Source organism: Giraffa tippelskirchi, chromosome 11 (genome assembly GCF_054371585.1).
Source record: "Giraffa tippelskirchi isolate mGirTip1 chromosome 11, T2T-mGirTip1v1.2.pri, whole genome shotgun sequence".
Lineage (NCBI taxonomy): Eukaryota > Metazoa > Chordata > Mammalia > Artiodactyla > Giraffidae > Giraffa > Giraffa tippelskirchi.
The window spans coordinates 105,670,774-105,697,656 of record NC_137285.1 but is presented as its reverse complement, the minus strand read 5'-3'; the positions used below and the strand labels follow the sequence as shown (position 1 = coordinate 105,697,656).

Below are 26,883 nucleotides of genomic sequence, written 5' to 3'. Positions count from 1 at the left end.
AAATTCACACCTGAGTTAAACATTTTGCTGGAAAATTCCACATTAAAGAGAGAAGAACATAATGCAAAAAAAGGAAAGGGCTATATACAGGTATGTTGCCAACATAATTGTTGTGTGTTTGCTTTCGTGTTCCTCCTTCTGCAACAGGAGACAGGGGAGAGGAGGAGAAAAGGAGAAACACAGGGAAGGAGAGAAGAAACAAGTGTTCCTGAACTCTGGGGCCGAGGAAGCAGACAGAAGAGCACCTGTGGGCAGAGAAATGTGCCCAGGGGCCTGAGTAAAGAGGAGGGAATTTGGAGAACACGTTTATGAATGGATTTGGTTCTAGAAAAGGGGACGGGGCTACAGAGAAACTGGGGTGAAATAAAAACTTTGCTGAACAGAAAAAACATCAAAGCTTTGGTGGAGACATCAGATTCAAATCTTTTCACAGATTCTAGAATCAGTTTCAGACTGTGGCTAAGTTCAGAGTCAAAACCCGTTCTCTCCCCTCTGGTAGTTTGGCACCAGGTGAATGGCTGTGCCCAGAATGAACTGGAGACGAGCTGGAGAATAATAAAAAGTCCTTTTTCAAAGGCCACTGCAGCAGGGAAACTGTCTGAAATATTTAGAGAAGGGCACAGATGAGGAAGGTAAAAACGAACAACTCCTAGAAACGATGTGCGTTTCAAGAGCGCTAGGAGTCAGCACACGGTTCAATCACAGTTTGGATCTCTGGAGGCCCTTGCTCCGAAGAAGACAAGAGTTTGGGCTCGTCCTCTTCCGCTCTCTCTCCTGAAAGTAATCTGTCCATACAGAGAAGGCTTGACTCCCTTCCTTCTGGTGGGGAATACAGGGCCAGGTGGCAGAGGAGAAACTTTTTGGTCTTAGTGGAGGTAGGTGGGATGACTCCATCGATACCAAGATCTAGAAGGAAGGAAGGAACAAGTCAATCGGACAGCTTCTAACCATGAGGAAAGATGGGGATGAGCAGTGAGCACTAGCAGGTACATATAGGGTTTTTTTTCTAGGGGTGCTGAAAATGCTCTAGAATCAGATATGGCAACAATTGCGCCATCCCATGAATGTCATAAAAAGCACTGACTTGTACACTTTAAATTGGTAAATTTTATGGAATGTGAATGACATCTCAGAATAATTTCTTTTAAACGTGTGTTATATGTTTTCCCATCTTCTTTTTGGTGGGGGTGGTTGAGAAGTTCCCAGCTTTGGGGGTGTGCAACAGTTGGCCCTTAAGAGCTGGCTGCCTTGCCAAATAGTTTGAGTTTGGACAAACGGGTTCGTTTCTTCAAACAAGCTCAGGTCTTTAATTGCCTGACTTGCAAATCTCTTGTTTTGTTCTGAACTGGGGAAGAAACCTCTTGAGGCATCCACTCTGGGAACACTTTTTAGAGGAGAATCTTTGAATCAAGGCTCTGGAAGGCTGCTTCTGTCATTGCATCCCAGGCGGGAGCACAAGGTTAAGATGGAGCACCTCTTCCCTCTCCCAGGGCGTCAGCTATGCGGGGAAGCTCAGGCTTGGGGCAGAACACCCCCATTGCAGCTGGAACTGGCATGAAGGGGAGTTCTCTGAAGCCCAGTGAAGGACCTGGCCCTTTCTGACAGGAGTGTTTGGAAATTTCCATCCTCCCAGTGAGGATGGAAATTTTGGCTTTGTTGACATCAGCTCCTTGCCAGGACTGGCTGAGGCTTCTCTTTAAAATCCCACTCCCAAGGGATAGAGTCCAGTCTGGCTCGCCACCCTGCCCCCTCCCTGCCTCCCCCATGACAAGCCTTCTTCCCCAAGGTGTTGACCCCAAGACGCAGCTTCTCACGTGTCCCTCGGCCCTGGCGGAAGTGTCTCGGTGTGCTCTTCCCTCTGCCTTACCCTGAAGAGTTAAAACTGGAGGAGGAGTTCACAGCCACTTTGGAGTTATTTTGAGATGCAGTGGGGCTGCTGGCCTGGAGTCCCGAGCTGGGGGAGGATGGCCTGCTGTTGTTCCCAGGGGAACAGGATGACGTTACTGAGCATGAGGAGAGGCAGAAACAAGGGGGAATTAATGAGGCTGGATCCGGGGACCTCATGACCTTCAGGCACATATCCCCCAAGGGGTCTCACCCTCTCCCTACTCCACCCCCCCCATCTGCCCACCTCCTATCATGGTAGCATCAACACCCAGCCCCAGAGGGGCCCGCATCGTACACACTTCTCCTCGGCCCAGGCCCTGAGAGTGGCATGGCTGGTTCCACAAGTCCAAGACTTGCCAAACACAGGAAGGATGGATGCCAAAACCATCTCATTCCAAGGGCACACCTTGGACTGGGTATATCCAGCCTGGGACCCAGGGGCAGGATGAGAAAGAGAACCAGAATCTTCGGGAAGGAAGCGAGGAGGAGAGAAGGGAGAATGCTCAGGGAGGAAAAGAGAAGCTGAGAGCACAGGTCAAGATGGCCAGCCTCTCTGGGGTTCCCATCTCCACATGGTACGTGGTCTTCCAGAAAGAGCACGGGAGGAGTCCTGGCCATCCACTAAAGAGCTCTGTGGCCTGTGGCAACTTGCTTCACTTCCCTGAAACCCCTTTGTGACCTCTGTAATATAGCAAATCTGGATAAAACTGAGCTCCTGCATTTGAGTTTCCCAAACAGCATTCTGTGGATAAGGTGACATAGATTTCATCCTCCAAGCTAAGATGCTTTGAAGGGTCGAAGGCAATAGTATTGATAATGACGTCCATACAGGGGACCATCAGATACTGGGGCTGTCCTGGGCAAATCCAGACATATGGTCACCCTATCAAGTTCTTTGAAATGCTTTGAAATACTTTTTGAAAAGTAGAGTCCTATAGAAAATTGGTTTAGAAAACCTTGCCTTCTGTTCAGCACATTTTTATGTATAAGGCATTTGTACATAAAGTTGGCTGAGAAGTGCGGCAATTAAAACAAAAACACTTGTTCAAACTTTACCTACTCAGCATTCCCCAAACTTACTTGATCACGGAAGACTTTTCCTCCTAGAAAAAAAATGTTAACATCTTCTGAAACACATTTTGGGAATACTGAGGATGAGATGGTTGGATGCCATCACCGACTCGAAGGACATGAGTTTGAGCAAGCTTTGGGAGTTGGTGATGGACAGGGAAGCCTGGCGTGCTGCAGTCCATGGGGTCACAAAGAGTTGGACACAACTGAGCAACTAAACTGGACTGACTTAGGTCAGTATTTTGCAGTTCTGTTATCCCATTATCTAAAAGAATGCTAGTAGACCTTAGTTTTAGAGCTCACCTGTTCCAGGCATGGTGCTGTGGACTGGAGGGACAGAGAGGGGGCCCAGAGATCCAGAGGGAGACACCTGAAAGGTGAGAGAAGCTTGTAAATGTTCTCTTCTGCTTCTGCCTCCATCTTCTGGAGTTTCTCCCAGGGTGCTGGGCCCTAGACTCCACAGAGACTAGGGCTCCACTTCCTGGATGGTTTCCTAATCCCAAACTGATGCCCTGTGCTCTGTGTCACAGGAAAGGCTCTGGACCATGTACCCCACCCAGCTCCGGCTCTGCCCTGCTCCTGCCACTCCCTGTGGACCCCAGGCCTGGCCCTCCCTGCAGTGAGACCCCTGGCAAGGCTGTTTGGGCACCGCCAGACCAAAGAGGCCTTTGCTCAGATGCTCTGGTGAGGAGAGGAGCATGCCTCCAGGATGCTGCTGTGGCCAACACTGCTGGATAGCTGCTTTATTTCCACTCCCTTCTTTCTTCTTAAAAGATCCCTGTGGGAACTTCCCTGGGGATCCAGTGGTTAAGAATCCACCTTCCAATGCAGGGGATGCAGGTTTGGTCCCTGGTTTGGGAACTGAGATCCCATATGCCACGGGGCAGCTAAGCCCATGTGCTGCACCTATTGAGCCCTCACACTGCCTCAAAGATGCCACATGATCAATGAAGATCCTGCATGCTGTAACTAAGATCTAATGCAGCCCAATAAATAAACATTAAAAAAAGAATAATGGAAATGCTTGTTTTTTATTTTTAAGACCCCTGCATTTGCTTGGGCAGGAGAGCTCAGCCCTGACCATCCTGTCACAGGCTTCACATCTTGATGCATGAGTGGACCATCCACTCTCCGGAGGTTCTTGGAGGAGATGAACTGTGTGAGGTCTCTGAAGCTTTGCATCTCGCCCTAGAGACCTCACAGCATCATCAACTCTGTTCTGGGAGGGGACCTAAGATACTGCAGCTTAACCTTCCCACACAGTCCAGGAATCCCTACCTTCAGTATTACTATCCTAAATAGACACGAGGGCCTGACAGATCTGGGAGTGAGGCCTGGCTCCACCACTATCTGTGTAGCTGGGGCACGTTACTTAACCCCGCTGAGATTTGGTTTTCTCATCCGTAAAACAGCAGTAACACCTCCCTCATATTTTCTTTTAATTACGGTTTAATGAGATAATGTCCATTAAGCTTCTAACTCAATGCCTGGCAAAAAGTACCCAGCTTGTTAAATGTTAGTCCCATGCCTTCCTGCAGAAGCTGTCAACTCTTGTGTGTCTTGAGCTGCTGTTTACCTCTTCATTGGAGCTGAACTCGGCATACTTTTCCTCCCCCTTCATCTTCTCATGCTGTCCTGGGACACTCGGATCAGCCTCCACCCAGGACCTCGCGGGGAGGTTCTGCTCAGGGAGCTGTGACTGGGCACCCCTGCCCTCCCCTAGTTTGGAACATCCTGTGCCAACAGGATGCAGCATGTACTCATTTCCTAATCAATTAGCAATGGTTCTGCTGCTTTCATTGACCTGCCCTTTCACAAGGAGCCTCTTTAGTAGGCTGGGGGCCCATGAAGGGTGGAGACAGGTGTGGGGCAGCGTGGTGAGAGATACTATCAATAATCTCCCTCCCTCTTTTCCTCCACCCCCTCTGCTGCCACACCCTAAGACATTTGTTGTTGTTTTTAAATAAATAATTATTTAGTCACCACAACCAGCTTCATCTCTTCTATCTAGAGACAGGCTGTACATGTGCAAGCAGAGATAGGACTCTGCCTTTAAGTTTTTTATATAAATAGTAGCATTCTGCCCACACTGCTCTGAATAATTTTGCCTTTTTTGCTTGCTTTCTTCTTCTTCTTTTTTTTTGCTTACAGTATATCTTGGAGATTATTTCACACCGGAAGTAGAAGAAACTATGTCCCAGTCCCAAGGAGAGTATCCCAGTGAGACCTGAGGAGAAGACTGGACTAGAGCATTTTCTCTACCCTCTTCCTTCAGGATGTCACAAGTATTGTTGTTCAGTCGCTCGGGCATGTCTGCCTCTTTGTGACCCCATAGACTGTATAGCATGCCAGGCTCCTCTGTCCTTCACTATCTCCTAGAATTTGCTCAAATTCATGTCCATTGAGTCAGTGATGCCATCCTCATCCTCAGCTACCAGCTTCTCCTCCTGCCTTCAATCTTTCCCAGAATCAGGTCTTTTCCAATGAGTCTGCTCTTCGAATCAGGTGGTCAAAGTATTGGAGCTTCAGCATCAGTCCTTCCAATGAATATTCAGGGTTGTTTTCCTTTAGCATTGACCACAAGTATTACTGTGACTATTTATTTAACATCTTTCTCCCTGACTAGGCTGGAGACTTCATGAGGGGAGTGTGATGCCTGTGTGGTCCCCTGCTGGATCCTCAGTGTCTGCTGCAGCACCCAGAACTTGGCAGATGCTCAGCATCCAGTGCACGATGAGAACACATGATGCTCCTTTATGGCTCTTCCACGCTTCCCATTTCTTTTCTCCACACTGGTGTCCCCAGCTCGGATTGAACCAAGGTGATAGCTACCTCCCAACTATTCTAGACAAAGCCCCATCTTTAAAGATTCCGAATCTCTTATGGCATGGTTTGGTTTCCTTCATGTGGCCTACAATGCCCTATAGGATCTAACCTGCCTACTGCTCCAGCCTCCTCATTCATACACTCTCTCCCTCCCTGTGTTCCATTCCAACTTCTGTGCTTCCTCTCCCTGCCCACCCCAGCCTCAGGGCCTTTGCACACTCTGTTTCCTCTGCAGGGAATGTTCTTCCCAGCACTCCCTCTGCCCTGCCATCCTGCTCCCCTTCCCCACCTCCAACTCAGACCTTTACCCTATTCGAGTCTACTCTTTCTTCTGCCATCAACTTGACCATCATTCCAAAGAGAAGCCCCCGATACCTGGACTAGCATTGGTCCCTCAAATACCCACACACCTTCTCTGGAGGCTTCATCACAAATTGCATTTTGTTTAATGTCTGTTTTCCTTGCTAGACTCTAAGCAGAGATCACCAATAACGATCCTATGCACTGCCACATCTCAGTGCCAAATAGATGGTGTGTGCTCAATAAATATTTAAGAAATGAATGGTCAGTGAACATCATATTGTCTCCAACTTCAAATTGTCAATGGTTCCTCATAGCTTCGAGGGTAATTGAGCATCCATGGCCCACCATGATCCAGCTTTCATCAACCTCTCTGTCTTAGGCCTAAACCCTTAGCCTCAGCCAGAACAAAAAGCTTGTTGTTCCCCAGATGCATCATGTTGTTTTAGAATTCGATGCCTCTCACAGACTATTCCTTCTGCCGGCTATGCTGTTCTTTTTATGAACTCCCAACCTATTCTCCAAACAAATTAGGGAGTCGGCCCTCCTGCATCCCATCCTGATTTGGGGGTCTTTCACTGGTGTTCCCATGACAATCCTTCAGGGCTCCTTACAGCTGCTTCACCCACTTCATTTCAATTTCTTGCCTTTTCTGGCTCCACCTTCTCATTTTCTCCCCTTGGTCCTCTTCCTTTGCCCAGCCCTCAAATGCTGGTGTTTCCCAGGGTTGGGATTTCAACTCTCTTCTTTGCTTCTTCTGTACAAATTACACAGGTAAGACCCTCCTGACCCAGGATTCCAACCACCACCTGTGTGCTTATGACTCCCCAGCTCACTTCTCTATCCTGGTTTCTCCTTCTGAACTCCAGACCCATTATGCCAAGTGCCCAGGGACTTCCCTACTTGGGTGACCCATAGGCCTTACTGTATATCATAATAATGTAAAGAACTAAAATCGGGACTTCCCTGGAGCTCCAGTAGCTAAGACTCTGTGCTCCCAATGCAAGGGGCCCAGGGTTTGATCTCTGGTTAGGGAACTAGATCCCACATGCTGCAACTAAGACTCAGCACAGCCAGATGAAAAAAAACAAAAGAAACTGAAATCATTTTTTCCTACTCCTAAGCCAGCTCCTCCCCTATGTATAATTGTTCCATCATCGGCACCAACTTCTACCCAGTCAGTCCAGCCTGAATGCAGAGAGGCATCCCAGAGTACTCTCTTCCCTTTATGGTTCTCCCTGCCCCTACCCAGTTTTCAAGTCATTAACCAAGACCTAATAATTCTACCTTCTAATTATCTTGTGACTCTCTCCCATCCCCCTCATTCTTACCAAATGGCTTTGCTTCAGCCCTCATCATGTCTTTACTGGATAACTGCAGTCACATCTAACTCATCTCTGAAACCAAACCTGGTGCCTCTCAAGCCACCCTCTATGACTGCGGTCAGAGTGATGGTTCTAAAAACCAAATTTGATCATGCCAGTGCCCTGCTTCAAATCCGTCAGCAATTCCCCAAGCCTTCACGTTCCTTAGCCCTGCCCACAATCCCTTCCATCTGGCCCTTGCTGATCTATGCAGTCTTATCTGTCAACAGTCCTCCACATGGAACCACCTGCTGTTCCGTGCACGCGCCCTCTTCACCCTGCTCCACACCACTGCACCATGGTTCTCCTACTTTCTCCTCTGGGGACTCTACCCCCTACACACTTACTTGCCTCTTCACTCCTTCTTGTCTTTTTAGACTCAGCTCAGGTATTAATTATCTCCTTGGGGAAGCCTTCCCTAACCACCATCCCCCAAGGCTTTGTTAGCTGCTACTCCTAAATTCTCTGAGAGAAACCATCATGTTGTTTGTCATTTGTTTATTTGTCTGTCTCCTCTGCTAGGCAGTGAGGTCCTCTGGGACAGGGGGCAAATATTATTTATTTGTGTATCCCCAGCACTCGGTAAAAAGAACAATACATAGTAGGTGGTTGATCAACGTTTGGTGAAAGAATAAACAGTAGTATACCTTTATGAAATATGCCAGGACGAGGCTGGATTTCAACCACCCTTGAGTGCTAAAACCATGGGGACATCTCCCTTAATCTTCAGCCGTCATCAATCCCAGGGATGGAGAAGATATTTCCTACCCTCCAGGCCTCCCAGTCTGCCTGAACTTCAAATTACTCCCAGCCCTGACTTCTCCCCTTGCATTCTAGATTCCTAGATATAACCATCTACTTGACACTTTCTCTTGGATGCGTAGGATGTTAAGTCTACCTTAATATAACCAGCTCTAAATTCCTCCCCCCGCCCAAACCTGTTCCTCTACAGTCTTTATGATCTCAAAAAATGGCAACACCTTCCAATCTGTTGCTCAGGTCAGAACCGTTGAGGTCATCTGAGTCTCATTTTTCATACTCCCTGTCTGAGCTAACAGCACATATTGTTGGCTTCCTGGTGGAAATCCATTTAGAATCCAACCACATCTCCCCACCACCATGCCCTCCACCCCAGCCCAAGCCTCCACCCCTCGAAGCCTGATTGTTGTAATCTCTCAGGTGGTATCCTGCTTCCACACAGATTAATCTCCAAATGGCAGCCTGTGGCAGCTCTCCAGGGGTGTTTTATTTCACTTAAGCTGAAAGCCAGGGTCCTTTTGATGGCCTCTGAGACCTTTCCTTGGTGAATGGCTTCCTGTTACTTCCCTGTTACTTCTCTGACTTCATCTCCCACTCCTCACCTCCTTCCTTGCTCTGCTCTGGTGACACTGACTTCCTTGCTGTTCCTCAAACATGCCAGGTCTTCTCATTTTCTGGTCCCACCACCTGGAACAACTCTTTCCTCCAGATATTTATATTTCATTCCCTTTCAATACTTAGGTCCCTGCTAAAAGCTTACTTTATCAGAGAGGCCTTCTCTCACCCCTCTACTGAAACACCAGCTCCTTACAATCACTTTCTATCCCCTTATTCTTCTTTACTCTATATTATATATATTTGATATATAGCATCTCTTTGCTTATTTATTTACTCCATACTCCCCCACTCCCATCTTCCTTAGGATGGGGAAGACTCTTGGCCCTCCAGGCTTCATCCCCCCCAATACTTGGCAGGCAGTTTGGCTCCCGGCCACTCACCAGCCGGGAACTGTACAGGGGTGATTTGATGGGTGTGGCCACGGGGCAGTTGATTCTCTTCTCCTTTTGTCGTCGGTTGCAGAACCAGACCCTCACCACCTCCTTCTCCATGGACAACTGCTCTGCAATCATGGAGATCTCCTCAGAGCTGGGTTTGGGGTTCTACAGAAACCAAAGGGACAGAGTCATCAGGTGGCGAAGGGAACAGGACCAAGAATCGAAGGTGGGGGAGAGACGTTCCAGGAAGCAGGATAGAACAATAGATGGAGCAAAAGCTTTAGAATCAGACCTAAGATGGAATAGGGATTTTAGCCTTTACTCTGTAGCCTCAGGAAATTTTCCAAACCTCTCTGAGCGTCAGTTTTACCATCTACGAAAGCAGAGTAATAATGACTACTGTACAGGATTATTGTGAAGACTGAAGGAGCAAATGTGTGTCAGCTGCCAAGTGCAGGGCCTGACCCAGGGTGGAGGCTCTTGTCTCACTTCTTCTCCAGGAGAAGTTCTGAAAAAAGAAGCTGATGAGCTTGGTAGGGCAGGCTGAATCCCTAGAACCTATGTTGCCCTCTTTCCTCATAATCTGAGGAAAACTTCTCTCAGCTGGTTTCTTCCTGCCTACCTCAGAATAGGAAATGATAGAGTTAAAACATGTGGACCCATCAAGACTATAGAGGAGATGAGTGTGTGTGTGTGTGTGTGTGTGTGTGTGTGTGTGTGTGTGTGTGTGTGTGTGTGTGTGTGCGCTAGTGGATAAGTAGCGTCTGATTTTTTGCAGCTCCATGGACTGTAGCCTGCCAGGCTCTTCTGTCCATGGAATTTCCCAGGCAAGAGTACTGGAGTGGGTTACCGTTTCCTTCTCCATGGGATCTTCCCAACCCAGGGACTGAACCTGCATCTCTTATGTCTCCTGCATTGGCAGGTGGATTCTTTCCCACTGAGCCATCAGGGAAGCCCATACATTTGTATACACACTCAAAATGTATATATATTTTTTCACTCCTTTGTTTTGACTGCTTCCACCCCCAACTCAATCTTTGATCTTAGCTCCCTTTCTCTCCTTTCTACAGCCTCCCTTACTCTTGCTGCTCTGAGGAACTTCAGCAAAAGGAAAAGCCAACTTTCATCATCCTGCCAGCAGGATGCAGCCATCAAGTCCTCAGTCACATGCGTGGGGGAATCTGCTGGGGAGGCAGCAGACCTGGAGACCTGGGGCCTGCAAGGCGGAACTAGGCCACGGGCACATCCTTGAGGGACCTGAGTGGTGTGGATGGAAACTCTGGAGGCTGGTCCCTAAGAGACCCTTTTTAAAGGCTCTTTAGGCCACACATGTTTATCCATCTTCTCTTACCCAGCTCCCACGGGGTACATAACTGGTATCATTAGCTTCCACATATTGGCTCCAGAAAACACTTTTGCTGCAAGTTCAAAACAATGTGTGTATGTAATATGGTGGGTTTGGGTAGACTCCGGGAGTTGGTGATGGACAGGGAGGCCTGGCGTACTGCAATTCATGGGGTCGCAAAGAGTCGGACACGACTGAGCGACTGAACTGAACTGAATATGATCACAAATATTTAAGTGTATGTGAAATGAAAGTGTTAGTCGCTCAGTCATGTCTGATTCTTTACAACTCCCTGGACTGTAGCCTGTCAGGCTCCTCTGTCCATGGAATTCTCCAGGCAAGAATGCTGGAGTGGGTTGTCATCTCCTTCTCCAGGGGATCTTCCCAACCCAGGGATCAAACCCAGGTTTCCTGCATTGCAGGCAGATTCTTTACCGTCCGAGCCATCAGGCAAGCAAGTGTACGCAGAAGAAAGAAATACAAGGACATACATAGATGACATTTGATGGTGAATTTTTTTCCTACTTCCCTGCATTTTCCAAATTCTTTACAATGAGTATTTATTTTATGTATATAATTTGAAAAGTACAAAGTAATGTGAGGAAGGTAAAGAATATATATACAATGTCCTGGCTTTGCTTCCTTTATCTCAATTGGATACAAAGATACCCTCTCCACTAAGATTCTAGGTCCCAGTCAAAATCTTTCGGCTGGAGGGATCATGGGTGCCAAATAGAGGTCAGAGCCAGCAGGGTCCCTGGGAGAGGAAGTTTCTGGAACCTAGCCTGTCGCTCAAACACCTGGGCGCCTGGAGAAGGAGCAGGTCTTTGTTTTCTGACTCTTTCCCAGGGCAGGTGTTGGGAGAGTCGGGGGTGGTGCCGAGGGACCTGTACGTGTGTGCTCACCCTCCTGTGCGTCAGCCCACTTGCCCCCACCCCAAGGAGCTGCTCACATCTTGAAATCTCTTCTCCAGAGTCAGACGGATGTTGGTCTCGATGCTGGTCCGCTTCTTCCTCTTCCTCCCGAACACCTCGCTGAGGGCGGGGTAAGAGTTGGGGGTGCTGATGGAGGGGTCCGACGGGGAGGACTCTGTGCGGAGCGGGAGAGGAGAGGAGGCTCAGAGAGGGGAAGGCAGCCAGTGCAGGCTCTGTCTCCCTGGACCTGAGGCCCCATGACCCTTCCCCAGCAGGTCCGCGGCCCCTCCCCCACACCGGGGAGCAGGAACAGCCTGAGAATCCCGCTTCTCCTTGCTGCTCCGGGCAAAGGTCCTCCACGCCTCCCACCTTGGTGCCTCCAGTGTTTGCGGTCATGGTTCAGGGACACCCAGACATCAGCGGCATGTGTGGGTGTGAGTGGGTGAGGGCAGGGCTCCAAGTGGCACTCACGGGTCTGTCTTTTACAAGGAGGCCTGGATGTGAATCCTGAGGGAAATGGGAACTGGGGTTTTGAGCTAAAAGTGATGGCCCTTGGCGGCTGGAGGCTGGTGTGGGGCCACTTCCTTTGCAGCGTGAGTGCTGCAGCTGAGGTGGTGTGAGGGGTCGACTGGGAGGGCCTTCTGGAAGCATTCAGGCACAGACAGGGAGTCACGCTAGAAGAGATCTGCAAGGTCCTTTCCCAAAGATCCTAAGACTGTCTGGTCATCTCTCTCAGTTCAGCGCCTCAATAAAACCTGCCAAAGGGACAGCCTGGTGGGGACCCTTCCTTACCCCCTCCCTTGTTTCCATGTGGAGGGACTTCCGAGAGGGTCACAGCCTTGGCTGCCCATCTCCCACTCTCCTCTTTCTCCATAGTAACCACTGGGAAGTGAGGTGTTAGTCACTCAGTCGTGTCTGACTCCTTGTGACCCCATGGACTATAGCCCACCAGGCTCCTCTGTCCATGGGATTCTCCAGGCAAGAATACTGGAGTGGGTTGCCATTCCCTTCTCCAGGGGATCTTCATGACCCAGGGATCAAACCCGAGTCTCCTACACTGCAGGCAGAATCTTTACCATCTGAGCCACCAGGGAAGCCCCATAGTAACCATTAACCCGCACTATCTACAGACTAGAGCCCAGCCCCATAACTGACTCTGCTACTCCCTCTCCACCGAGACCAGTGGTTCTCACCCTGGGATGATTTTGTACTACCTTCACCCTTCCCTCGGGGACATCTGGCACTATCTGGTGACATTTTGGATGTTACAGCAGGGGACAGGCATCTAGTGTGTAGAGACCAAGATGCTGCTAAATAGCCTATAATTCATGGGACAGAGGCCTCCATGAAAAAGTACTATCTGTCCCAAGATACTGCTAATGTGTAGTTAAGAACCCTGCCCCAAGCTGTTCCCTGACACCAAACTCTTCCATTCATTATTCCAAATGTTTTGCCCTTGGCTTATACCCTGGGCCTCCTGGAATTGCCTCCATGGCCACCACGCCTGACTGAATCCTCCTGCAAACCCCACTCCTGCTGGAACACTTTCCCAATCAGTCTAGCTCTCAGTAACTTCCTGCCCTCTGAAAACCTACTCAAGAATTTGCCAGATAAAGATCTTTTGTTGTGCCTGTTGCTGCCTCCTCCCAGCCATGAGACCCTGAAGAACCCCCTTCCCTATCCCCCTGCCCTAGACCCAGTCCAGACAGTAGTCTGGATGTGTTGGCTCTGCAGACCCCACCTTTGTCTCTGGTGAGCAGTCCTATGGTGAAGCCAGGCAGGTTTGGAGTAGGGAATAAAATGGGGCAAGTCTTTATGGCCACAGACCTAGAGCCATATCCTCCACGGCTTTTTCCATAATGAAGCTGACATCTTCATCTCTATTAGCCTGTCTCTGGTGTCTTATTTTTCTGTTGGTTCCAGACTCAGGAGGAGAGGAAAGGGCCCTGTGCATTGACCACTGAAAGCCCCAGCATAGACCAGTTACCAGCCCCTTTCTGAAGACCTCCTAAGGCAGGGGTCCCCCACCTCTGGGATCTAATGCCTGATGATCTGAGGTGGAGCTGATGTAATAATAATAGAAATAAAGTGCACAATAAATGTAATGCACTTGAATCATCCTGAAACTACTCCCCAAGCCTGGGTCTGTGAAAATTTGTCTTCCATGAAAACCAGTCCCTGGAGCCTGAAAGGCTGGGGACCACTGCTCTAAGGCACCATCCATCATCATGTCCCCAAGGCCTACCTGCATCGTTCAGCCACTTCTCCAGCAGCGGCTTGAGCTTGCACATGTTCTTGAAGCTCAGATTGAGGGCCTCAAACCGTGAGATAGTTGTCTGGCTGAAGTCGTTACCATACAGCTTTCCCATGGCCAGACCCACATCTCCCTGCACGTGGGGGTGGAGAAGAAGGAACTTGATTGACAGGTCCCTTCTCCCCTTTGTCCACATCCCCCACCATCCTAGCTCCTCGCCACACCTTTCGAGCTCTCACTCATCACTCTGGCTCCCTTCCAGGTTTCTTCCTCTAAGATGGAAACCTAGTTACTTCTCTCTTTAGACTCTGAGTGGTCTGTGCCTTGCCCCTGGCCTGGCTCTCATTCCTCGCCCCCTCCACCAGCAGGGTCCCTGGCTTCCCTACCAATGACAACTGTGCCCCATTGTTAGGGGACACAGGAGCACAATGGGTTTGTCCCAAACACCATGAGCTTGAGTAGCTCTTAAACCTACACTTAGGAAGTCCAGTCTCTACACACTCAGCCCAAGTTCTTCCACCTCCTCAGTCCCAAACCAAACCTGTGTGAAGCCCAGCTTAATGCGCCTCTGCTTGAAGGTCTTGGCAAACTTCTCCAGCTCCTCCAGGTCACTGGGCTCATCAGATCCTCCAGCACTGGGGAGATGCTTGGGCACCGGGAGATGCTGAGATGCTTCCAGATGGGGTTCTAAAGAAGATCCTGGTAGCCCAGGGCGCCCAACTGCCTAAGAGGAGACACACACCAGGCTCACCCACAAATAGTCAACAGATGAAATGGCATTCTCTGAGCTTTTTGCACTAAAGGCCCGCTTAGAGGCTAACAGGTTGGATTCCTATTATCTCAGTGTTGTGGAAGTGGAAATTGGAGTTTCTGTGAAGGGACTGGGCTTCCCTGGTGGCTCAGTGGTAAAGAATCCCCGCCAATGCAGGAGATGCGGGTTTGATTACTGGGTCGGGAAGATCCCTTAGAGAAGGAAATGGCAACCCACTCCAGTATACTTGCCTGGGAAATCCCACGGACAGAGAAGCCTGGTGGGCTATAGCCCATGAGGTCACTCAGACATGACTAAACAACAACATGAAGGGACCAGCAGGAGCAGCTGGGGCAGAAAGTGTGTGGGACAGGGCAGCTGGGGCAGCAAGAGTGTGGGACAGGGCAGTGGCCTTTCTGGGTTTTAGTCTATGACTCACAGTTTGACTCTGAGCAGGTAACTTCCTCCTTTCAGTTTTCCACCGTAAAAGGAGTTAGCAGGGTTGTCTACAAAGATCCCCAAAACAAATCTCAAACTGGGATAAGGAAAAGGTTGTTTGTCTTGTCTGTTCTTTTCCACAAAGCAAAGTGACTGAGGTGTTCAACAGGCATTAACTGAAGATAACAGAGGGCATCTGAGACTCATTATGTTTAAGGAATTTCCATAAAATTCCAAACTTTCGTGACCTCCATTTTACTTTCTAAACCATCATTTTCTTTCATGAGAATATTTTGCTTTCTGCTTTTTTTTTTTTTAATCAAAGGTATTCCACTGCTATCCCAGTGCCCCTTGATCGCCTTCATGGCTGTCAGGAGATATTCTTTCTTTAGTTTATTTTCATAGGGAACAGACTCTTACACCTGGAATCCAATTTATGTCTTTTGGGATCAGGAGTAAATCCAACTTGTCCATGGAAAAGGAATGGAACCCAGGTTTGGGGTCCTAAGGGGCTTGTGTCCAGGGCAGCGGCTGCTACCCATGTGGATGATGTGGCCTAAGTCCACTCTTTTATCTTCCTTCCCAGTTTACTCTTTTCTGAGACTTGGGTTAACTTTAGTCTTTTCTTCAGGCTTCTTATTCAGACAGGCAGCCTTGTGATGACCAGAGAAAAGTTAAGGACTCTTTTCCCCAAGGGAGGTTCTTTTAGAACAGAATGATTTGAAACCATTAGGCTTTGAACCTTTTCAGTGGGGGACTGGGTGGCACAGACCAGATCCTCAGGACAAAGCCTATCTCCCACCTCCACATCCAGTCAGCTGCAGAACTGCTTTGAGTCAGCTTCCCCCACATCCTCTGTCAGCCCCTCCTTTCTGCCCTTACTTGTTGCTGTTCAGTTACTCAGTCCTGTCTGACTCTTCGACCCCATGGACTGCAGCACACCAGGCTTCCCTGTCCTTCACTGTCTCTTGGAGTTTGCTCAAACTCATGTCCATTGAGTCAGTGATGCTGTCTAACCATCTCATCCTCTACCCTTACTGCTACCACTCTAAGCAGCTCTCTTTACTGCTGCCCCAGGATGATCTTAATAATCTTCCAAACAGTCCTTCTGCTTCTGGTCTCGCTCGGCTCTTATGTTATAAGTCACGTGAGTTGATATTCAGAACCCTCTAAGATTTATTCCAGATCTAAGTCTGTGGGGATGAGATTCCGCTAGTAGCAAGGAAGAGGTCTGAGAGCTCAGGACATCGGTGTCCTCGTTTCTATTAGCCACTAGGTGGCACCCTTGGCTCTTCCAGAAGTTAAGTGGACTCTAGCACTGTAAAGCCAGGGGCAATCCGTGGGGATATTAGCACAGAAAAGGGTTTAGGATCTCTGCAGTCATTCCCAGCTCTTCTACATGTCGGATTCTGCAGAGCCATCTCATGCAATGGTGCAGGGGTTAACTGCATGGGGGCAGCTAAATGAGGGGAGGGGTGGCAGCTCTGATGTAACTCCAGCTGCTCTGGCCAAGCCACATTCCCTGGTGTGAGGCTGCCTCTGGCCAGAGGAAGCAGTGCCTTTTTTTCTCACTGGCAAACAAGTGCTGTGTTTTTTTTTTTATTTTTTTGGCCCTGCCACGTGGCATATGAAATCTGTTTCCTGACTAGGGATCGAACCTGTGCTTCCTGCAGTGGAAGCGCAGAGTTCCCTGGTGGTGGTTCCCTGGACCACCAGGGAAGTCCCTCAAAAGAACGATTCTTAAGAGAGGCCCAGAGATGAGAGACCCTGTCTTAGTGTTCTCCTGATATCAAGCCTGTGGATCTCTGGTCTCCCCCTTGGGACTTGAGAGCACCAGGATGGCTGGTGGTCACCTTGGTGTCCCTGGAAAGTTAGCTGAGCCCTGCAGAGGACTGATGCAGGGGCCTGGTTGGGGATGGAGTGGAATGCCCGCGTCCAGAGCAGGCTAGCCCAGGAGCTGGAATCTCTGGCTTCTAATTCTGGCTCCACAAGCGACACTGGGTCACTCATTTCCTCTGACTGTGGCTTGAATTTCCCCCTCTGTGTCAATGGGGACAATCCCTTGCTATTCCCTCTCCCCGGAGGGAGAAACCAGGGAGCTTAACCCCATCAAGAGCTGAGAAGTTCCTAGAGGGGACAGGAGGAGCTTAACTCCATCAAGAGCTGAGAAGTTCCTAGAGGGACAGGAGGAGCACGCATGTTTACCTGGGATGCCAGGCCAGGCCCCGTCTGCGGGAGGAGGAGGGAGCTCTGTTGCTGCGGAAAGGGGAGAAGATTTGGCTGCAGACCTGGGTGAAAAGGGAAGAACAAAGCAACAAACGCATAAAATCCAGGCCAGCTGAAAGACATGCTCTACCTGATAACCATCCCCACACCTCTGCTACTTAATCCCCCCAACCCCCCCTGGAGCCCCGAGGAGAGGCCCCCACGGACACTGTCAGGATTGCCACACACAGGTGGAGGCGAATCAGACATGGGGATAAACAGATGTAAACAGCAGTCCCCAAACCAGTCCTTTTGCTTGCCTGTCTGCCTGCCTGGAGTGGTACAAAGGCTGAGGAGGGTCAAGGAAACCAGCTCTGGGATCTGATAACCAGGCCTGAAGAAACCCAAGGTGGGAAGGAAATGAGGGGGGTGACTACTCAGAATTCAAGCTGGGGCTGAAGGTTTTCGTTTTGCCTGCAGAAGTAGCTGGGATGGCTAGAGAGGCCTAGCCACATCTGCAAAGATGCCAGGTCAAAGAAATGGAGCCATACAGCTCTGAAGGGCAGCAGACAAGTGCCAGAGGCTCTTGGCAGGACCCAGACACCATACACTTGGGAGGAAGGGCTAAGAGAGAGAAGGGAAGAGCCCAGGCCAAGCTTCTGGCAACTCTCTCTGGTGGTATGGACTCTACCTGCTTGTTCACACTGCCTGAGGTCTGCTTCCTCCTTCTTGCTCCAGGAAAACTGTCCATGAAGCTCTCTGCTTGGTTGGTGGGCATGACAATGGCCTCCCTCTAAGAGCCACAGCCAGGAACTGTCACTCTCATTATGGGAATGGAGCCATCTGACTACCAAAGCACATGACGGGGCAGGTCACCCCATGCACTCAGCACAGAGCAGAACCTTGGGGTCTCTGTGGTCCCTAAGCTGTTCTGGGTCACTGATATGCAGCATCTACTGAGGCTAACCACTGTATTCTTCAGAATGAAAGATGCTACACATCAGTGACCCAGAACAGCTTAGGGACCACAGAGACCCTGAAGGCTTAATTTTTCCTTATTAAAATACATAGGCAAGAAAAATAAAATACATAGGCAAATTTGCAGCAACATGGATGGACCTAGAGATGGTCTTTTTGAATGAAGTAAGTCAGATAGAGAAGAAATATCCTATGACATCCTTTGTATATGCAATCTGAAGAGAAATGATTTACCCCAGACAAATGAACTTATTTACAAAACAGAAAGAGATCACTGGCTTAGAGAACAAACTTATGGTTGCTGGAGGAATAATGGGGGGGGGGGAAGGGACAGCTAGGGAGTTTGGGATGGACATGTACACACCACTGTATTTAAAATGGATACCTAACAAGGACCTACTGTACAGCACAGGGTACTCTGCTCATTGTTTTGTGGCAGCCTGGATGGGAGGGGAGTTCAGGGGAGAATGGATACATGTGTATGTATGGTTGAGTCCCTTCACTGTTCACCGGAAACTATCATAACATTGTTAACTGGCTATATCCCAAGACAAAATAAAATGTGTTTTTTTTTAAATAATAATAAAGTTAAAAAAATACATAAGCAAGAAACTCCTATAAGGAACCCTGTACTGAGAGTCAGAGGCATGAGTACTAATAGTGATCTGACATTTACATTGCATTTTGAAATGTACAAAGCCCTCTCACATGCATCATTTCAAATGACTCTCAGTAACCTTGTGAGGCAGAGTTTTACTATGATTCCATTTTTAGGGAGGAGAAAAAGGGATCTCAGAGAGGTCAGGTAAGGTTCTCAAGGAGACCCAGCTAGTAAGTGACTTTTTTTAACCAATGACTTTTTCTGATTCCAGATACTAAACTGTATTCCCCCTCTGTGTCACACACTAGCTTCATTGGTTATATGCCTGAGCCAGTTTCACAGTACCATTTTTCAAAAAGAAAGAGAATTAACTGTTATCTTCCCTTTCCTATGCCAGGAGTAGGATGTGTACTGTTTAGTGAATGCAGAGACTCACAGATTCACCTTTGTCCTCATTCATCATCATCATAACACTCTGAGATGACTTGGAACCTAAGTGTACCTATCACTGGGGCAGGTGCTAAGGACAGAAGGCAAGATTGTGTTTTCGTTGGGTTCTGGATCTCCAAAGCCTCTCTTTGGGATTTGAACAATGGAGGGAAGCTTAGACTTCATCACTTTCAGCTCCAGTTGGTGGAGGCGGGAGAGGACGAGGCAGTACCATGCAATGCCAAAAAAAATGGGTTTCTGACAGACTGTTACAGAACTTTCTAGTAGGTGACCTTTCTAGTAGGTGACACTGGTGACCTACCATTCGAGGTTATTGTTAAAGATGTCAGAAAAATCCCTCCACAGAACTCCTGGCATATCAACCTCAAGAAATGTTAGTTATTACTGTGAATATTCTAATCTGCTTGTTCTTGGCCAAGGAGGAGTTCTCTGCGAGGAACTTTCCGTGGGAGGAAACCCGTGAATGCTCTGCATAGCCGGTGGGTGGCGCTGCCGCCCCACACAAACGGAATTCCAGCTCCCCGAGGGCGGGCGTCTGTTTCCACATACTGAGTCCTGGGGAGGTTTCCGAGGAACTGGGACTGCGTTTCCCAAAGAGCTTCTCCTTCCTCGCTCTGCCCCGGCTCTGCCACCCTTCACCTTCGGTCTCAACTGGTCATCAAATTAAGGAAGATGGGAGAGGGAAGAGGAGAAAGATTCTCAACCTGAAGGGCAATACCAGGTCCCTTCCTCAGGCCCTGAGCTGGATAAGCCGCTCTTAATACCACTGACCCTAATGTGGCACTAGTGGTAAAGAACCCGCTTGCCAGTGCAGGAGACATAAGAGACTTGGGTTCGACCCCTGAGTGGAGAAGATTACCCTGGAGAAGGGAACTGCATCCCACTCCAGTATTCTTGCCTGGAGAATCCCATGGATTCTCCAGAGAGTTGCCAAGAGCTAGACATGACTGAAGTGACTTAGCACACACACATGCACATGAGTTGGTCACCCACACCCCACACTTGGGTCCCAGCAGGCAGGAGTAGCCCTTTACCACCCTTGCCTATATAGAAAACCCCCAGGGTTCTCACCTTGCTGCCCAGGCTGGGTCTGAGATAGCAGGAACTGGGAAACAGACTGTAGGTGTCCGGGAACCAGCACGAGCTGCTGGAGTGGGTGGAGGGAGGCCATGTCCTATGCGGGGAGACACAGACATCATAGAATTTACAAGCTGGGAGCGTGGGCTCCATCCACCCGCTGCCCGTCTGTCCCAAGGGTATCCACTGGGAGCTTGCCCTATGCCTCTGTGTGTCCCTGTATTTGGCACATAGCAGCTACCCCGTTTATGCTGCTGTTGGTACACCGCCTGCCCTCAGTCAAGCCGTGCCTTGCAGCCTGTTGTTACTTAACCTTGCCTTGTTATTTAACTTTCGTGTGTGTCAGAATTGTCTCCCAGCTAGACTGATAATGCTCCGAGGACACAGACTGTGGGTATTACCCATCTCTCAGAGGTTTACCCTAGAAATGATACGCAATCCACATTTTTTTTTAATCTCATGCCATTTGATTATACTAAAAGCCATTTTTATCTTGGCTGTTTTCAGGGTCTAAACCATTCCTGGAGGAAGAGGCCTGTTACTTGCTCTTAATAAAAACGCTTTGATGAAACAGAAAGTCCATTTCCCCTTGGGGTTCCTCCCATTAGTCCCTGCAAAGAGAAATACCAGTCCCAATATCCAGGGACCTGGGAGTCCTCTGTGATCTGGACCCACGGGAGTCTGTGATCCCCACAGGACCGAGCTTAGGTCTGTGCACAAAGAAAAGACTTAGTAAATCCTTGCTGAAAAGAAGTGAAAGAATAAATGCATGTTCTATCCTTAAATATTTCCAGGGAAGGGGTGGCTCTTTCTTCCCTGGGGGAATCCATATCAAAGCAGAGACTCACCCTGTGGACACCCAGCCTTCTCAGACATTTGTCATTACTGTTTCAGGAGCCTCTTTATTCCTTCTAGCTTGACAAACTCTTGAGGAAGGAGAATGGGCTTAGCGGGGACAGAAGTGCTCTGTAACCAAAGCTGTCATCGTGGGGCTCCACTGAATATGGCTGGCAGACCCCAGCCTCACAGCTGCGAGCTCCATCATTTTGGCAAGACAGGCTGCTTTTTCTCCCAGAGGGGTGCAGACCTCCCTCTTGCATAAGTAGCGAGGCTTCATCTTTCTGAGGATTGTCTGGTAACCCTAGCCCCATCTCAGACATCCAAGTTTCCCTGCAGGGGATTCTTTGGCCCGATCTGGATGCACTGAGAGCCAGGTCCAGAGGTGAAGTGTTTTGCAGGAGGCTCGCCTGAAACTCACTGGTCCACTGAGACTATTAGGGCTCCCCGACTCGAGCTGGCATTTACCCCAGACATTTGGTTTCCGGGCATCATGGCAGGTCCTTGACTCAGGTGGCATGGTCGATGAGAGAGAGTCTGCTGCAGGGAGTCGCTAAGGTCTTCAGTTTTAATCTGTAAGCAGAGGCAGGGAGAAGAAGCATCAGTTCAGGACCCCTCAGGCAGACGGAAGGGGAAACTCAGAGAAGACGGAGGCAGATGTTCAACAAGCCCTGAGAGTCAAAGAACTCGCTCAGCACCTATTGGGCTGCAACTTGATTTTCCTGCCTGTGTGAGTCCTTTAGGTCAGGGCAGCTGGTGAGGGACAGAGGTTGAGAGGCTCTCAGGGGTAAATGTCCTCGAGACGGGGGATCCACCTGGATTGATTGCTCCTGAACACCATGGCCTGTACTGGTATGTACAGCAATACGTACAGCAAATGTTCTTCCTCACTAAAACTCAAAAAATGAGGAATTTTTGTAGTAACTTCAAACATTTCTTTCAGATTGTTAGATGATATCCTTTTTTCTTGAGGGTGGCATGTTAGAATTTCTTTTTGGAAATGATAGTGCTCCTCAATGGCATTTTTATTTCATTTCATTTATTTATTTATTTATTTACGGCTGAGCTGGGTCCCCACTGCTGTGCAGGTTTTTCTCTAGTTGTGGGGAGCGGGGGCTGCTCTCCAGATGCAGTGCATGGGCCTCTCTTGTTGTGGAGCATGGGCTTTAGAGTGCACAGGCTTCACAGGCTTCAGTAGTTGCAGTTTGAGAGCTCAGTAGTTGTGGTGGGCTTAGTTACTTCACAGCATGTGGGATCTTCCCAGATCAGGGATCAAACCCATGTCTCCTGCATTGGCAGGTGGATTCTTTACCACTGAGCCACCAGGGAAGCCCCTTAAATGGTATTTTTAAAACTCTCCACTTTATAAAGTTTAAAAAAAAAAAAAAAAAAGGAAAAGGCAATTCTTTACCAATCTCCCTTATTTTCTGTTTTTTATTTCCCTGGTCCACAAAATCCCAAAGTCTGGGAATCAGCTTCCCTCCATCTCCTCCTGTTTTCTACACTAACCTGCCCTCTGTGAGCTGAGTTGCTTTGGAAGTCAGCTTATTTAGCCATGCAGCTTGGGTGACAGACCTTGCCTGTCTCCCTACAGGTGGGGACATGCTCCCTCACAGTCACTGCTGAAGTTGCAGCCTGAGGGGCCTGTGGTGGTTTCCACACTCTCTCCAGCCTCTACCACCCTTCAGTGGCAGCACCAACCACCCACCTGTGGGTTTTCCAGGTGTCCAAGGGCAGGGCAGGAAGTTCTACCTGTGCCCACCCCTCCTCCCACCTGGAGAACAACTACCCTCTTGCAGCCTTTCAAAAACTCCATTGTTGGGGTGGAGGGTGGGTAGGGAGTATGCAAGGGACTCTGAATTCATTCAATCCCAGGGAGCTTGGGATCTAGACAGAACCTTATAAAAGACATGGGGGGGGGCGGTGGTACGGCTCTGCTGGAACCTCTTGTCCATAGGAATCTTGGCTTAAACCATTTTCTTGGTCTATGCTGGGAATATCACTGAACATCCTGGAATCTTTCATGTCTGCATTAGTTTAACACAAGTCAAAGGTTCAGACTAACAGCTCTACTTGTGCTCAACTGCTGTGGGAAAATGGTGCTTTGGATCACTGAAGAAAGAATTCCCTTTGGCTGGAGAGTTAGGAAGATCTTGATGAGTGACACAGACCAAGGGGGGAGCCCATGTCCTAATATGGTACCTCGTACCTAGTGGGACCCAAATGCATGTTAACTGAATCAAAGACACAAACAGAGTCTCTCTCCCCATCCTCCATCGGGATACAGTGAGGAAAACATCGAACAGGGAGCTAGAACCTGTTTCTAGTCCTAACTCTGACCCTAGTTTACAACACAACCTTGAGCAATCATTTCATCTCTGTGAGACTTGGTTTCCCCATTCTACGTGATTTTTCTTTCGCTTCTCCAGGTTGCTGCAGCATTCTTAGATAAAGCAGATCTAAACAGTACCAGGAAGCCCTGCTTGCACCGAAAGTGATAAGAAGATGCTCCTTTTAGGGATGGTCTTTACACATCATTCCTCTCTTCCCTCACCTAAGGAGACTATTCTGGAAACTTGGAAGCAAAGAGGAGGAAGTCAGAGTGTCAGAAAGCAGCCTAGTAGGGGCAGAGAGTTAGACATCCAGAAAACTCCAAAGGCACTGCCCCCCACCCCCCCGCCAGGAGTGATCTCCAGAACATCCTCCATCCCCACTCCCAATGCCCTTCAGCTCTTCCCCACCACCACACTTGGCATCTCCATCTAAGAAGCTCTGGTGTCCTAGTTCTTCCCCCAGAAGTTAGAGTTTTCACATCCTAGATTCTGGGGAAACATTCGTTAGCAGATTTTTGAAAGCTCAAAATAGATGATAAACTACTTATTTCAGATCACCACCAAGCTCAAGCTTTGCTCAGAGGGGAGACTTTACTTAAGCAAAGCCTCCCTTCACCACACACCTCTTTTGTAGCCCCCTCGTTCTCCAGGGCATCCCTCATCCCCAGTGGGAATAGGTGAGACAGGATGGAGGAAGGGAGATGGAGGGACAACGTGGAAAATCGGAGCTCACAGCAGGCTGGTGGAACCGCCGCAGGCAGCTTGGCAGGGCTCCAGCTCAGAGGCAAGTGGCAGGGTTCCTTTATAGACTCATTATGCGCAATGGGGAGATAAGAAGGTGCAGCTATGACAGAGCTTGAAAACATGCGCTTTGCCTCCAACCTGAGTGCTATCTGTTAGAATCAGTGCCAGGTCTTCCTGCAACTCCTAATTTCAGAAACCAGTGCCATCATAAAAGAAAATGCACCCTTTCATCTGCTTCCTGGATCAATTGCCCTCCACACTCTTTCAGGGGCCCTGCCGACCTCCCACTTCTGAAAATGAGGTTCCTGATAGCAAAACATTCCCCTGGGTGTTAGCCTGGGGGTGTTCTGACAACTCCGTGTGTTACTCTTCTGAGTTTTTGCTTTATCGACACCTTATTCTTTCATTTTTCATCATTTACTATCCCTTGGGTGTGAGTTGCTGATGGTGAACCCCAAAGAAAGCAATCCTGAACAAACCAATTTGAAAGACAGCAAAGCAGAAGACTTTTCCTGTGACAAGTTCTAAAATCTCCGCTTTGGTCAGTGAGTCTCAGAAAGAGCTGAACTGGACCAGGAGGAGAAGACACAGCAGCAACTGTCTGCTTCCCACGCCCCTCCTGCCCCCTGCACACTTCTCTGATTACTCTCTGAGAGTTCAGAGGCTAAGAAACTAAGAAATCAAGTCCCTTCCAAATCCAAAAATCCCTCTCATGGCTGTCAAATGGAAAAGACTGGAGCCTTTCCAGGCAACTGGGTGTTGGCTGTGGATCGGGACAATGAGATAGAGAGACTTCTGTTGGATCCCATTGACTTATAATGTGAGAACCAGAGGCGAATTGGACAAAAACCCAATTTCCCACATACTTGTGAAAACCCCACCAAACCCGCAGCCTCCCTGAAACCGTGCAGATCATCTGCAGGGTCCCTTTGGAGCGTCTTTTCACGCCAGTAGATTAATTCTCCAGGCCCTGTTGTGATGGACCGATCCCTGGGGACATGAGCCACCACAGAGGGTTCTGCCCCGTCAAGGCCCAGTCAAGGCCATCGATCACTCTGTCCATCTATTAGACACAGTTAGTTTAGGATCTTCTCCACCCATCATGCTATGCAATGGTGTTACACTGAGTCTTGGGTAGTGACCAGAGAGGTAAAGAGGTATCATGGGTGATTATCTTTTCTAATCCCAGTGAACTCCCTGACATCACCTGCTATAGAAAGCAATAAAAAGTCTCATTCTGGGAAAAGAGAGCCCTTTATGATGAACTGGAAACCCTTCAAACATTCCTTACTTACCTTTACCTCCCAGTCAGAAAGTTTGAAGACAAGTGCTTATCTTCCTATCTCACGGAGACCAGGGGTGCTTCAGAGATGGGTGTAAAGTTACACAACAGGGCACTGGCTAAACCCCGACAAGGGAATGGTCCTCTGACCCTCACCTGGCACTCTTTCTACAAAACAGTACTACACACTTTCCGGGGATGAGAGAGAGAACAGACTATAGGTGATGGAAAAGGTGATGCTGTGATCCACACATACACTTGAACCTCCTTATTAACCACCTGATGGGGCACAGGGGGCTGGAGTACTTAGCCTTAGCCCCCTCCCTGTGACATTTCACATGGCCCTCTCCCGGGGGGAAAACAGCCCGACACTAATGAATATATCACTGGTGATGAAAATGATCAAAGCTGTAGTGCCAGTTGCATAACTCGTTTGTGGAAAGTGTTTCATAAACATTTCACAAGAAGGAGAATTTCAAAGCGTGAACATCTCCCAACCTGCCTTCAATTACAGGCAAGATTTTTTTTGTTGTTGTTATTTCTCCCTCCCCCCCTCCCCCCACCGCCGCTTCTATACTTCTCCAGAGTGGTGAAGAAGAGTTTCTGTTTTGTGACTGATCTATAAAAGGGTTGACATACATTTTGCTAATGAACAATTCTTAAAATACATTGCAAGTGGTGGAATGGGGCAGGCAGGTAACTCAGATGAACAAGGCTAAGGGTCCCCTAAGAGATGCTGGCTGTATTTTTGCCCAAGGGACTCTCCTTTCTCCATGGCTCTTGACTGCTTCCCATGAGTGCAAGGCTCCCATCCCTTTGGGTCCCCGTGAGAAGTGCCTGGGGAGAAGAGATGGACTGGATGAGGTCTAGTCAGGTCTATGACAGACCAGCCTAGATGCACCTTCTTTAAAAAACAGTTTTGCGGGTGTTTTCTTTTCAATTAGGTGTGCTGGGTCTTCATTGCGGTGCGAGGGTTTTCTCTGCTGTGGTGAGTGGGGGCTACTCTTTGTTGCGGTGCATGGACTTCCCATTGTGGTAGCTTCTCTTGTAGAGTGGGCTTCCCAAGTACCTTAGTGGTAAAGAATCTGCCTCCAGTGCAGGAGATGCGAGTTTGATCCCTGGGTAGTGAAGATCCCTGGGAGAAGGAAATGGCAACCCATTCCAGCATTCTTGCTTGGGAAATCTCACAGACAGATGAGCTTGGTGGGCTACAGGCCGTGGTGTTGCAAAAGAGTCGGACACAACTTAGCAACTAAACAGTAAGAAATCTTGTTGTAGAGCACAGGCCCTAGGCGTTCAGGCTTCAAGAGCTGCAGCATGTGGGCTCAGGAGTTGTGACACACTAGCTTAGTTGCTCCGAGGCATGTGGAATCTTCCCAGATCAGGGATGGAACCCCTGTCCCCTGCATTGGCAGGTGGATTCTTATCCACAGTACCACCAGAGAAGTTCCTAGATGCACCTTTGCCTATAC

General features: G+C 48.9%; 1 protein-coding gene across 27 annotated transcripts in view; it reads right to left on the bottom strand.

Moving 5' to 3' along the window:
* Positions 1 to 398: 398 nt before the first annotated feature.
* Positions 399 to 26,883, bottom strand: part of POU2F3 (POU class 2 homeobox 3) — an 86,573-nt gene continuing 60,088 nt past the window's right edge. For 15 of the 27 annotated variants that reach the window (XM_081541559.1, XM_081541573.1, XM_081541580.1 and 12 more), the window contains 10 exons: positions 21,521 to 21,625; positions 20,210 to 20,312; positions 17,110 to 17,192; positions 14,257 to 14,439; positions 13,707 to 13,848; positions 11,500 to 11,636; positions 9,206 to 9,367; positions 3,262 to 3,328; positions 1,868 to 2,003; positions 399 to 906 (listed from right to left, as the gene is read on the bottom strand). In XM_081541559.1, coding sequence (XP_081397685.1) covers positions 867 to 906; positions 1,868 to 2,003; positions 3,262 to 3,328; positions 9,206 to 9,367; positions 11,500 to 11,636; positions 13,707 to 13,848; positions 14,257 to 14,439; positions 17,110 to 17,192; positions 20,210 to 20,312; positions 21,521 to 21,625 — 1,158 coding nt within the window. In that variant the 3' untranslated portion in view covers positions 399 to 866. Of the gene's footprint in view, positions 907 to 1,867; positions 2,004 to 3,261; positions 3,329 to 9,205; positions 9,368 to 11,499; positions 11,637 to 13,706; positions 13,849 to 14,256; positions 14,440 to 17,109; positions 17,193 to 20,209; positions 20,313 to 20,757; positions 20,763 to 21,063; positions 21,626 to 26,883 lie in introns of all 27 variants that reach the window. The other 12 variants (XM_081541568.1, XM_081541567.1, XM_081541571.1 and 9 more) reach the window with 4 other exon arrangements.